General features: G+C 41.4%; 2 protein-coding genes across 7 annotated transcripts in view; one reads left to right on the top strand and one right to left on the bottom strand.

Moving 5' to 3' along the window:
• The window catches only part of DNAJC24 (DnaJ heat shock protein family (Hsp40) member C24), a 70,409-nt gene extending 56,716 nt beyond the window's left edge, over positions 1-13,693 (top strand). Inside the window, exons 4-5 of the mRNA XM_048485534.1 lie at positions 9,904-9,972; positions 12,194-13,693. Coding sequence (XP_048341491.1) covers positions 9,904-9,972; positions 12,194-12,318 — 194 coding nt within the window. The 3' untranslated portion in view covers positions 12,319-13,693. The remainder of the gene's footprint in view (positions 1-9,903; positions 9,973-12,193) is intronic.
• The window catches only part of IMMP1L (inner mitochondrial membrane peptidase subunit 1), a 54,876-nt gene continuing 54,093 nt past the window's right edge, over positions 13,500-14,282 (bottom strand). For all 6 annotated transcript variants that reach the window (XM_048485528.1, XM_048485533.1, XM_048485530.1 and 3 more), the window contains one exon: positions 13,500-13,660. In XM_048485528.1, coding sequence (XP_048341485.1) covers positions 13,592-13,660 — 69 coding nt within the window. In that variant the 3' untranslated portion in view covers positions 13,500-13,591. The remainder of the gene's footprint in view (positions 13,661-14,282) is intronic.

Here is a 14,282-nt window from a genome sequence, read left to right as displayed (position 1 = left end):
CTTTGGCTAGCTTACATCAATCCATATAAAACATTAAAACCTGCAGCAATAAATACCATCAACATCTCAGCACCATTCAAATTAACCTGAGGGGGATGGAACATTCTCATCCTCCCATAAACCAGAAATTCATATATCATTGAAAAGGAGAGGGGTAGAGTAAGAGGAGAGTGAAAGGGGAATGTGAAGACCAATGGAAAGGGAAGGAAGACAATGGAAGGAAAGGGAAACCGGCTAGTTGGAACCCTTGCAGCCCTCAACTATAAACCTGGGGAAACAGCTCCATCTTATAGGCCCTTTGGAATTTCATCAGGTCTCACAGGGCCTAGGTTTCATTCAACAGAGTGTTCCAACAGACTGGGATCAGAGCCAAAAAAGCTGTGGCCATGGTTGAGGGCAGATTTTTGTCCAGGGACCAACAATTAAGTTGTTACTTGCTGAAGGAAAGGCTCTTTGGAAAATGTGTGGGGAGAGGCAGCCCCACAGATATGAAGGCCCCAGGCCTTTTAGGGCTTTTAAGGTTAGTACCAGGACCTTGAACCTGATCCAGAACTCCACCCAGAACCTCTGGAGTTGGCAGAGCACTGGCTGAATACGTACTCACCGCGGAGTCCCCATAAGGATTAGCACAACTGCATTTTGGATCAGCTGAAGTTTCTGAAACAGTCTCAAGGACAGCCCTGCATAGAGCAAGTTATAGTAGTCTAACCTGTAGGTGAGTGTTGTGTGGATCACTGTGGCCAAGTCAGGTTGCAACAGATAGGCTGCCAATTGCCTGGGTTGGCCAAGGTGGTAAAATGCTAGTCCAGCTACATGTGTGATCTGTCCCTCCATAGATAAGGAGGCACCAGGGATCACTTTCAGATTCTTGATGGTTAACATGTTAATTATGCATCATCAAGAGTTGAGAGCTGGCTAGTCTCCCCTGCCCTCCCCATGCCCCAGCCCAGCCACAGGACCTCTGTCTTTAATGGATTTTATTTCAGTCAGCTCTGCTTCAACCATTTCACCATAGTCTTCAGACAACCTGCCAATATATTTGGGGTGACCATTGATCAACAGATATAGCAGGGTGTCGTCAGAATTCTGGTGACAACCCAGCCTGAAACTCTGTACCAACTTGGCATGCATATAGATGTTAAACAACATTGAGGAGAGATGTGTTGGGGTTTCTCCCCTTGTGCTACCCTCTGTCCCTGATCCTGGAGAAAGGCTATCCCATATATCCATTGTCAGCAAGATGGTGAGCCACAAGATCGTGGTTGACTGTGATGAACGATCTATCAGATCGAGAAGTAACAGCAGTGCTAACCTTCCTTAGTGAAGATGAGGATGACGAGAGCCATTTCTGTCTCATGGCCAGGTTAGAAGCCAGACGGAAGTGGGTCCAAAGCCAGTGTGTCCTCCAGGAAAACCTGGAGCTGTTCTGAATCCGCTCTCTTAACTACCTCACCCAGGAAGGGAAGATGGGCCACTGGGCAATAGTTGGAATGATCTGCTGGATCCAAAAAAAATTTTAAGAGTGGCCTTACCACTGCCTCTTTCAACGCCTCATGGAGACCACCAAAGTTAGGGACAGATTGATAATATCTCCCTTGGGGAAGGGAGTGAAGAGGACGTCAGGGAGTGGCGTAAATGCTGAAAATCAATGGCAAAAAAAAAGAAACCCTGTGAAACAAGACAGTTATTTTTGATGACTTCTTTGAAGACACTGAGCTTGATCCAGATGAAGTTACCTTAACAACTAAGACATTTTTAGTTTAGCATAAGTTCTGTTGGACTACAGCCCACTTTGCCAGAGGTATGTCCTTACTAGGCAAACAAACATAGTTTTTCCCCTTTCATATGTAGGAAAAAAACTAGAGTAACATTACCATGAAATGCAGGAAGTTTGGGAAGAGATCTAATTATATATAAAATTACTGATTAACACCTGTAATGAATAATGAATCCCAGATCCTTTTGTATTCATTAGCTTCACACTGAAGTCTCCCTTTGAAGTTAGAATATGGGGACTTTTGGTTCAGCAACAGTGTGCCTTAGGAGATTGTTGTGATTTTATCAGTGTTCTGCGGGGTTGCCAGGCTCCCAGAAGTGACATCATCATATTGCCAGCAATTCAGATCTAGTATTTGGGCACACTCTGTAGTGAAAATGACTTCTACCATAGAGTTTTTACCAAAATATCAGAGCATCCCTGCCTCACCAGTGACTCGCCAATAACATGATAGTGTTACTTCTGATGTGCAGCAAAAATGTTACCATGTTGCCATGTTCCCTAGGCCTAGTTTTCCTGCCAGTAAATCTGCCCACCCGACCCATCTGGTTGCAAGGAGGTACCTGGCAACCCTAATTTTTTCATTGCTTTCACCTGGACTTACTCAGGAGAACTGCGGTTATTGTGCCTGGCATGTAAATTTTGTTTTTACTCTTTTGGGGCTTGTTTCCTTGAAGTAACTTCCATGAGTTGCTCATTTATTGTCCCTTTGGGCCTGTGTTTTCCAGGTCAGGTTGACAGACTGTTCTGGAAGTTCTGTGTGTCCCAGATGCTTAGAACTTTGATTGAGATTAGGATCATGATGCAAAAGGAGAGGAGGCTTAAACATTCCTCCCAGCAATGCTGCCAAGCAAAGAGGCTGGGGGGACAAAATTCTTCGGGCCCGAATTAGCCAAAGGCCCCTTTAGCTTGTGTCATGCTGTGGTTACAGAATGCATTTACTCTTTTTTTAGTTCTAATTCAAATAGCAGTAACTAAGAACACAGGCTTCTTAGTTTTACTATACAATTAAAAGCAAACGGAACACATGTAAGAAACAACCATGCTCATCCTTTTTGTATATTAGTACAGTATCTACCTGCTGTACTACATAGATAATTGTAAAATGGGAACCAAATAACCTAATTTTGTTTATGTCTTTTGTTATGACACAACTTCTATTTTGTAAAATCAATTACTGTTCTCTTATGGACCAAAGATCTAGTCTTTATCAAAATATAATACAAATGGTGGAGGGAAAGTAACGGAGACAAAACTGCAGGTTAAGCAACAGCAGCATGGATATACACACATTCTTGATTTTAAAAAGCAAAATACAAAAGCAGGAGGGTGACCCAACATAATAACTAGCAGCATGTAAATTAACAATATTAACTATCAGCTGTATAGGTCAGTGTAGGTTGTTCACATATATTGTAGCAACATAAAATTAATTTTTGTATTGTATCCATTTATCTGTGTATGTATAAAATATGTATATGAGTGCGTGTGTGTGTGTGTGTGTGTGTGTGTGTGTTTCATCCATGTATAAGCTTCTGGACCCCACCCCTGTTATAAGTGGCCATAAGTGGCACAGGGAACAGTCGCTGACATGAGAACAAGACACTGCTCCACGCAAAATTGAGTTTTCTCTGAGATTTTGGGCCTCCATCTTGTGTCTCAAAGGGTGGGGACAGGTTGGAAGCTGTATTTTTCCCATGGCCCAAGGTGTGCCTGGTTGAACAACTAATTTCTATTTTCACGCTCTAAAGTGACAGGATTAGTGATCTGGGCCAACCATTATTTATACTATCACAACAAATACTGAGTGTTCCGGTAAAAAATTTGCACCCATCACAGCACTCACCTACACCCGTCACAACCATTAATCAATATTCAGGAGACTAGTCCAAGCATTCTCTTGCATCTTGATGATCCATCAAACCTCTCCTACCTTATTGCTGGAACTCCAGAAAAGCAATCAATTTTTTGCCTTCCTGTCAGCTTTACCTCATACTTCCTCAGCACCAATTTCTGACTAGGTCAAAAGACTAGGAGCGAGGGGGTGCACACCTGTCTTGTAAATCCTGGTTTCATTTTTCCAGATACTTAAAAACCACTCAGTTTTTCAAAGATTTTATTGAAAAACAGGAAATAAGAAAATGTTCTAATACTAGATTTTTTAGCTACAGCACCATTCCAAACATGTCTTGTTGCAGACCTGGGTCAGGAGCTGCTTTCCCCTGCCCGATCTGGATCAGAATCCTCTTTGTTCTCTCCCCTTGGTTCCCACCTAACTTCGTTTCCTACCACCACCCCCCCCCCCTTAGATCAATTCTCTGATCTACCACCTTTCGGCCACTTGCTTCCTTTGTGTAATTTATTCAAAGCATTTAGGCTTGCTCTATCTGGAGATCAAAGGTCCTTGTCAGGCTAGTGTGAATCTGCCTGGTACTGTAACCAGAACAACATCTTCACAGACTATAGTAGTTTAAATAATAGATTTTAAAAACATTACGAGTGATGATTTGGTGTCTATCTGCTGTCTTTCAATGCAGAAATGACTATATTATCATTTGGTTATTTATTTTTCAAACATGCACATGATCTGATATTTACAGGCTGTTAACTGCTTGACGTAAAATATATGAAACTGCACAGGGGAAAAGGTAGTTCTTGGGTTTTTAATTGTTGAATTATTCTGCATTTACATTCAAAGTCATGCTGAGCATGAAGCTACATAATCTACCTACTTCTTTTCGAATCTTTGGCCGTTTCATACCCGAAGTGAAGCGGCAATCGGAGATTTATGGCGCCGACCGGCGGCGGCAGCTGGGATGTCCGCATGGGCGGTCCTGGAAAGACTACCGGGCAGTGCCGGTGCCACGCGGGCGCCCGGCGCCCGGCCGATTAACATGTCCCGGGCCTCTGGCGTGTGCGCCAAGGCCTGGGAACACGCAAACTAACCCTGCGCGCCTGCTCCAGTGGCTCAGGGCAGGGGGGCGTGTCCCCAGGCCTTTCGGCGGCGCTGAAGGCTTCCGAGTTCATGGTGAGTGCCGAGGTAGGGGAAGCGGCGATGAAAAAACTGGCTGCCGTTAAACGGCAGCGGCTTCACTGTGGCATTTCCCCAAAAGGAAGCTCTGCAAAGCGCTCTGGGGAAACGCCTTAGTCTTCAGGCGGGGAAGCGTGCGCGAAGGCGATCGCGGCTGCGTTGCAGCTCTGCGCCCCCCCACATCGCTTGAATGGCGGCCTGGAAGCGGTGTTTTACCGATCTCCAGGTAACGCCATTCATTGCCGCGTCGCGAGCTTGTGCCTCTCATACTAAAAAAACAAACTGTAAACTGCAGCTGATTGAAGACATTAACAATATTCTTGGTAAGAATAAGTATTTTTATTAACAGCTGGGATTGCAGATATATTTATAGTCAAATGCTTTCCCTTGTTAATATTTTCCAAGGTACTGCATTGTACACATCTTGTTTAGAGTTAGAGCAGTGACCATGGATCTTCTGAGTTCTTCATATTCTTCCTAGGATTTATCCAACAGAGGGGGGAAAAGGGACCTTATTTCAACAGAGGAAGGATCTTCCCTTAGTTCAGGGGTAGGGAACCTGCGGCTCTCCAGATGTTCAGGAACTACAATTCCCATCAGCCTCTGTCAGCATGGCCAATTGGCCGCTGGTAAACTGATAATGCGGATATTCTAGTTCAGGGGTAGGAACCTCGCGGCTCTCAGATGTTCAGGAACTACAATTCCCATCAGCCTCTGTCAGCATGGCCAATTGGCCATGCTGGTAGGGGCTGATGGGAATTGTAGTTCCTGAACATCTGGAGAGCCGCAGGTTCCCTACCCCTGCCTTAGTTGAAGCAGGTTGTAGGATCCAGCATCAATCTTTTAATGAGCTGCGTTGGCATGGTGGGAGCATTCCGGGGGTGCACTGGCGGAATTGCTGACAGAGGTATTCCATGATTTTGTGGTATATCTCTATTTTCTCCTATGTGGGAGTTTTAGGTGAGTGTTTTAAAAAACCTTTTTGGGCTTCCCACCCTACAGAAAGATCTTTGGAGTGGGTGGAGCTACCCTGAAGTGGCACCATCCTCACTTACCTGACAGCTCTGGATTGCACTGATAATCTGCCAGATAATACTATAATGCTAATATGGAGATACTGGCTCTGTTGACCAATATTCCACACAATTATTGACCGAAATTTGTTAACAATGTTATTCCTCTATAGTAAAGCAGGCTTCCAAACTTTGCCTCTTCATACCGTGTTTCCCTGAAAATAAGACAGGGTCTTATATTAATTTTTGCTCCAAAAGATGTGTTAGGGCTTATTTTCAGGGGATGTCTTATTTTTTCCCCAGGATTTTGCACCCCCCAAATGACCAGATCAGTTGCACTGGAAAATCTGTAACTAGGGCTTATTTTTATAGTAGGGCTTATATTTCAAGTGTCCTCTAAAAATCCTGAAAAATCATGCTAGGTCTTATTTTCGGGATCGGTCTTATTTTCGGCGTAGTCACCCATATTTTTTTTCAGATTTGAAGACAGTTTGTATTGTCAAGTTAATGGCTTAACAGGATAGTTCCATGGGTAATGGACCATGGCGTCAGTTATATAAAACCCATTTTGAACAATGATCTCTTAAGCCTAGGCAGGTAGACTTTCTACCTCCCCGATACAAAACATTTTTCCCCAATATAAACCAGCAACAATGGAGTATTTAACAGAGACACCAGTCCAAAGACTAGGCTCTGCAATAAACCCACATGCTGAATATGTCTACATGCTCAGTCGGACAACACTGTTATAGGACCAACTAATGCCAGCTATGCTATTAGAAGCTAATTAATCTACATGTCCTCTAACATGATGCATGCTATTGCCTGTCAATAGTGTCATTCCACAGTCTGAATCAGAAAAAACTGGTCATTCTCTATACAAAAGAATAATGGATATAAATTTATCTTAAAAATATTCCGAAATCTTGAAAGAACAGCAGACTGTTTTTTCTGCTGTTTTAGAAATTATAATTCTTCAAAAAACAACTTCAAAGTGAGGCTCCTGAGAGAAACTGTTGAATTAGAATTAATCAGTTTTAACTGTTATCAACCAGAGGTTAAACAGAGCTGATGCTTTTCTCAACCACTACAGGTGGTAAATTTCATGATATGACTAGGTTAATGCTAATGCCAATTACTCCTGTTGCAAGTGGTCAATGCTTTTCTTGTAAAGTTTTCTGTAGAACTACAACCAAGTATACCTTGTGTGTTTCATGGCCTATTAACCTCACTGTTCGGTTTTCTTTCCTTTCCATCTGCTGTGTGTACATTCTGCTGACAATCCATTTAATGTAATATAATGATGTGGGCTCCAACCCTGTGAAAATGTATGCTTCAATAAATCTGTTTGTCTTTAAGGTGTCTTTTTGTTTTCTATGTAAATTAAGAATCAAAAAACCATTAATGGCTTGCAAAGATTTCTAGATAATTATATCTTGAAATTTGAAAACACTCAAATTGGACCATGTTGCTGTAGTTATTTAATGTTATTCTAATTAAAAGATTGCGAGAACTGTTATACTTGTTTTGAACTTCAGGCTTATTAACTTCTCTGATGGACCAGCAATTATTTATTTAGATCATGTAGATGACACAACAGAATTGCAAATCTATTCACATTGCGCTAGCGCTCAAATCTAGGATTGAAAGCTGCTCTCCTTTATGTGCTTTTGCTCCAGTTAGCAGGCAAACTGAGGAGCCCTTAGGATAGCCAGCTTTCTCACTGGATGTGCATGACCCCAACTTACTGTCCAGCTTGCATGTGTGCCTGACTTTGTGCTCCCTCCCACCCGCAGACCTAGTTGGAAACGAACTGTTCTACTAATGATATGCGAGTGCAGGAATGCAAATTAGCCAGAGTTTATTTTTCCCATGCATGTGAACATGTATTCATTTGTCATAGGTAGCAAGAGTTTCTAATTAGGATTCCTTCCACAAGAAACGAACAGAGGAGGGAGAAATAAGGAATTCATGCAAGCCTGGCAATGTTGGGAGCATGCCCAGACACAGTCAGTGTCAGTTAAAACTGACATTAGAACACAGCCTCTGAATCCTATGCTGCAAGCCTCGGCACTTAAACGTAGGTCCTTTTGAAATCATTGAGGCTTACTTGCACATAAATTCAAATCCCACTGTGGCATTTTTGAGTCTTAGAGAAGAGAAGGTATCCTTTTTAGCTGCTCTCTCTTTCTTTGCCTTATCTTTGTGAAGGTGACTAAGCAATCAAAAAAGCAGGGCAAACTCTGGAAGAGGGTGTAATTGGCTGAAGGAGATTCCTGCCTTATTGTTTTCTTGATACTCTGAAATTTTTATTTGTTTCAACCTTGCTCCGTAGTGGGGATGCCAAATGGCTTACCTTGTTCTGTTCTTCTCCAATTTTATCCTCACAATATCCCTGTGAACTTGGTTAGGTTGAGAGTGTGATTGATCCAAGGTCACCCAACAATCTTCCATTGGCAGAGAGGCGATTCAAAACTGGGTCTCCCAGATCCCAGTCTCACACTGTAACTATTACACTACAGTAATATGCTGTGACTGGGTACAGTGTTGTTCATGATATTAAAGTTAACTTACCTGTCATTAAGCATATTTTTCACAAAGTATGAAGGGCAATTTGTCACCTATATAGTCCAATTCACAGGGCGCAGGCAGCCAGGGATGGCACCGTTGCCGTGCTGCCTCACCATCTCCAGAAGGCTTCCTTCCAGGCAGCACAGGGTGGCAGCAAATGTCAGAAACTCCCTGGCTGCCTGAAAGTCCTCCTTACCCAAAATGAACTTACGCCATCCTTTTGTGTGGCGTAAGTTGGAGGACTACAGTGAGGGCATTCCCTGCTCCAAAAGCCAGTAGGTGGCGCCACTCCTGTGAATGCCCCCAGAACCACTGGTGTCTGGAAGCCAAGTTCTCTTTCAGGGTGGGTGCCACCAAGGTCCATGGTACCTGCCCGCCCTCCAGTCCATCTTTCCCACCAGCTTAAGTAACTGTCTGCATTGAAGATCCTTTAAAGTAGCTTGTCTTCTGATCTGGAGCATAATTTTTAGGGTGGTTGATAATGGAAATATAAATCTGTTTCCTCACTCGTATTTCTTCCTACTTTCTTATCTCAGTAGCAAAGAATTAGATGTCAGTTAATCTGGTTTCAGTTTATATCTGTTTAATGTTTTCAAGGTGTTCAGAATAGGTTAGGTCAAAAGGTTTTATTGATCCTATAATTATCTCTAACTTGTCTGATTTGTTTTAATTGCCGTCATTAAGATTAATTTAGATTAATCTCATTCCCTGAGGACTGGTAGTATAGATTTCAGGTAAAATTAGAATCACAATTTAACGTTGCAAAAAGGAGGCATAGACCACAGGCCAACTTGATACTGGATAATCGGTCGCTAATTAATGTATTCCATGAAAGGGAGGGAGAAATCCTGCTTTAATATTAAAGTGCTAATTAGATTTTTTACCAGTATATGAGGGCAGTTAAAATAAGTGTTTAATTTCACTACCAATACATTATTCATAGTTATCTACTGTGGTAAGCAGATTGATTGTACCAAATAGAGATCAGTATAATCTTTGTTCTAAAATGTTTTATTCTTATGTAACATTTCTGTGCCACAGACAAAATTTGGATTATACCTGCTTGGACTTCACAGTACTAAATACATATTTCAGTACTGCATAGCACAGTTAGATCTACTAGTTACAAGAAGTTTTCTTCATGCGTTTTGATGTTGGTTGGTTTTATGCTTCCTTAATTCCATTGACATATTTTTCTTTTATCACTAATTTCAAATAATTAAATAGAAAATACAATAAATTGGTATTGAGAATGCATGTTCATACCATTAGGAAATATGTGTTTTAAATAACTATCAGTCTTGTTAAATGTTTGAATATAAAAACCATGTTTCATATGGGAAAATAAGGAACAGTAACCCAGTCTCTTATCCTAAATGTATAAATATGTTAGCTTTCTAGTGTTTAGAACTGTATGTTAGAAAATATCTTTAAGTTATATGGCATTGGGAATCTGTATCATGTATATTGGAACTGATTGCCTTTTCTCTCTCTTTTCCATTTAAAATTAGAACATGAGTTAACACAAATGTTGCCAGTGGATGCTCAAGTTTCCCTTCAAGATATGTCCTGGAATTGCGGTAAGAAAATTGGTTTATGAAGTATAAACTGAAGTATTTTCAGAATGTATCAAGAGCACTGCTGGATCACACCAAAAGTCCATGTAGTCTGGTATCCTATTTCCCACAGTAGCCATCCAGATGCTTCTAGACAGCAACCAAGCAGGACTCAATGATGACAGCCCTTCACTTGTGTCTTCCCAGCCAGCATTGAGAAGCATACTCCTGCACCTGGGATTCCATTTCTCTACCAAATTTATCAGCACCTATTAGCTATATTAATTATGAACCTTTTAAGATTTTATAACCAGCAGCCATCACCAAAGTTGCTGGCAGTGAATTCCATAAGTTCACTATGTGTTGAATGAACAAGCACATTCAGTTGTCTATCCTGAAATCTGCATTTCTTTGAGTAACTGTGAGAACTATCAGAATTTTTATGACCGTAATGACCACTCCTGATGTGTTGTTTCCCTCTAAACACTGACCCATTACTCATGGAACACTGACCTCAGGCCTTTTAGCTGTGTGGTGTGGCTGAAGTGTGGTCTCCTTGCTTTTCTGTGTTTACACATAAGGAGGCAGCCCAGTTCCCCAAGGCCAGTTTTAGTGGATCTGTTTCCTGGTTCTCTTAATTCCATCCTCCTTAAAGGCACAGATCTCATAATACTCAATAGTCCAAATAGTATAGAGCTGATATTCTCCCCATCTCTTCCCCTTCACACACACACACACTCTCTCTCTCTCTCTCCCCCAGCCTCTCTCTCGCTGCTGTCGTGGAAGAGAGGTTTATCTAAAAAGAAGTTTTTAAAAGCCCTCCTTATCATCAGGGAGGGCAAAAGCAAAATAGGGGAGGTGGGCAGGAGCCAGAAACAGACCCTGCTTGTGCTGTTCTTTGCAAAAGCCAATTCTGTTATAACGATACACTGATATATCTCAATGAGCATTAGAGAAGGAAGAAGGAGTGATGAAATGGAATGGGGCAAGGGTGAAGGCATGGACTGCAGTGCAAGGAGTGAGAAGGGTGAAGCTGGGCAGATTGGCTGTGGGTGGAGGGAAGAGGTCGAGGGCAAAGTTGTACTAACTGTAAAATCCGCTGCTCTGGTGTTAAATTAAATTTGTGCTACAAGTGGTCTCGCTTGCCACAGCAGGACTAGAAAGTGAAAGCGGGGCTTGAGGAAATATGCCTGTACAAGAAATCATGCTATGACAGATATTTTCCCACATCGCACAGCAGATGGCTTGTGTGTACTCAGCCACTGTAGCCTTTCCCAATAGGGAAAGTGCTCCATCTCCATTGATTGGTTTGGTTTCCCTTATCTGCACCTTTTGCAGCTCTGTAATATCCCTTTTTGAGTTGGGACGATCAAAACTATACACAGCTTCTATGCTTTATATTCCAAATGTGACACCATAGATTTCTCTAAAACTGGCAGCTTGGTTTTCAGTGAATTTTCTAGTAACTCAAATAACTTGTCTGTGTTTGATGGATTCATTGCTAGGCAAACTTGATTCTATAGCAAACTACCTGTCAGTTAATGGTGGGATTATAACCATGTAAATCAATTTAAGTAGGAAAAAGTTGCTGTGATGCGGATGTCACAAAGACAACCATAGCTATATGTGCAACAGCTTCTCTTCAGTTTTTTTCTTTAACTCCACTAGAAAACAAATGCAAGGATTTCTTGCACTCTTTTTTCAGCTTTCTCCCACTGGAGACAGATGTACAAGATTATACATACTGAGTTCATTGACATCCTTTTTGCCTGAAACTGCCTCCCAGAACATGTGCATAATGCTATATCTTCCACTTTAAACCTCATCTTTTCCATGGAAACTTTGTTACACCTCCTTCCGCTGTTGAAACTAAACCACCTGCAGTTGGAATGAGTGTACATAGCTTACCCATTTATCCCCAACTCCTTCCACTTCCTGTGTTGGCTAATGTAACTGTTTTATTTACACTGTATGTCACCTTGAGTTCTACAAGGTAGAAAGGCGGCTAATAAATGTTTTAAATAAATATATATAAATAAATAAATATTGTTTATGAGATTTTGAGTCCCCTTTGGACTGGACCTGACTTCAATTTGTTGTTATATATATTATAATAACTATAGTATTTTCTATGGTTCTTGACATTGTAAGAGAACTGTACATTTCCTCTACACCATTGGCTTCTAGGAAGTGTTTCAAATGTATCTGAGAAAGCACTAAAGTTATTGGTTTTTTTTTTCAATAGATGATGGATCTTATTCTCTGATCTGTCGATGTGGTGGAAATTACACCATCTCCGAAAAAGAAGCTGAAGATGTTTCTCTAGTATGCTGTGACAGTTGTTCACTAGTAACAGAGATCCTTCGATGATCCAACAATATTTGATTCAAGTGTGTGAAAAAGCCAAAGGAAGCATCTGCTCGGACAGACAATAAGAATGAAAGTGTCAGTAAAAGCATGGGAAAATGCACAGTGAATGTTTATAAGTATTAATTTTAATTTGTATTTGCTGTCTTAGAGTGCCATCCTATGGGGGTGGGCCAAGTAAGTAGTGGAGCCAGTCTGCGGCTGTGCTGATGCATTTGTCCCCTCCATTGGCAAAGAGGCACCATTTAGTCCGATGGAGAACTTTCCAGCAGCTGGGGGGAGAGGGGTGCTGTCTGTTTTTTCTGCCTCCCTGTGCCACTGGAAAGCCCTTTGGAGGCAGCACAGCAGCAGCGCCGTCCCCAGCTGCATTGGGCTGTGGATTGGGTTGGTAGTTTTGTTTATTCGCATTTAAAATACTGAACTTCAGTACTGTCGTACAGAGGTGGTTAGTTTTGTTGGATTTAATTTGATATGCAACACATGATACAATACTTGGGATACAACATAAAACCAAGATATGATCTGATGAAAATAGACATTATACAGTACCTTAAATTGCAATGTAATGTTCTTGGAAGATGGGTTAGTGAAGTTTGTTTTACAAAAATCACCACCACCTTTTTCATAGACCCCTATTCTTAATTCTCCATTTGTGCAAAAGTCATGTAGGAACAGTGATTTTTGCTGATTCTTCCTGGAGTGCTGGGGTCAGGTATAGGATTGTGCTAAATGAACAGGGCTGCAAACTTGCTCCTTTTTTGAGTGGTTGGATCCAATTTACATTATTTGTAGAAGACTTCTTGCTTAGTGCTCCTTTATTATAATGGGGGGTCATATACAAATTTACAGTGCCCTTACTTATTGCTGTATAGTCATCTGAACAATCAACCTGATGCCGTAGTAGTTAGAAGCAGTTCCCACTCTAAAATTGTATGTGACTTCCTTCTTTCAAATATGGTTATTTAATTTACTTGAAATATATGAAAACAATGTAATTCTGAGATTTTTCAAAATGCACGATTTGTGAACAACTACTGGGACATTATCTGCAGCTTTTGTAAATATGTATTTTATAAAATTTTAGAAATGAGGGTGTAGTGACCCGAGATTGTTAGAACAATTTGTACATGGGATAAATGAAGAGTATTGTATAATATGAGTTGCATTTAAATCCATAGGGAAACTTAGTTGCACAATTTTTTATTGTATATAAAAATATCTTTATGGAGATTTGTTTTTTTAAGGCTGTAGGAGGACTCAAATGTGTATAATTCACTCAGTTCTTACAAATCCTGTGACTATTAGGACTTGCACGCAGAAATCCAAAATCCGTCAGAGGCCATAGCTGTAAAAATAAAATAAATATGTTAGATTACTAGTCACTTTCTCCTGTTTGTTTTTCTGGAATTTCATCATTGTGTCACATCAAAGTAAAAAACTTTAAATGCTGCAGGCACATCTACAGCAGGTCCAGCACATTATAATGCAATCCTAAAGAGAGTTAAACTGAAATGAATGGGCTAAGAAAGGTGTGACTCTGCTTAGATTTTCACTTGCAGTTACATCAGTTAAAGATGTTTGTGCAGAACCAGAAGTAAAGGATATGTATTCAGTGGTGGGATCCAAAAATTTTAGTAACAGGTTCCCATGGTGGTGGGATTCAAACTGTGGTGTAGCGCCAATGGGGCTGGACGGGGCATGATGGGGGCGTGGCCGGGCATTCCGGGGGCGGGCATTCCTGTGCGGGGCTGTGGCAAGGACACAGCCGCTGTGCCGGTCCTCATGGGAAGTAATGAATGCCTGCGCGGAGTGCAGGCTGCCACGCACGCCGGTGCACCTCCGGCTAGACTGCTTCAAGTTCTGCGCGCTACTGCTGAGAGGAGGGGCGTAACTAAGGCAAAAATCCCACGGCAAAATCACCAATTAGTAACCCCCTCTCGGCACACACAAATAATTAGTAACCTATT

Source organism: Sphaerodactylus townsendi, linkage group LG02 (assembly GCF_021028975.2).
Source record: "Sphaerodactylus townsendi isolate TG3544 linkage group LG02, MPM_Stown_v2.3, whole genome shotgun sequence".
Classification (NCBI taxonomy): Eukaryota; Metazoa; Chordata; class Lepidosauria; order Squamata; family Sphaerodactylidae; genus Sphaerodactylus; species Sphaerodactylus townsendi.
Note: the sequence above shows the minus strand (reverse complement) of the source record. Positions and strands in the feature narration are given on the sequence as shown.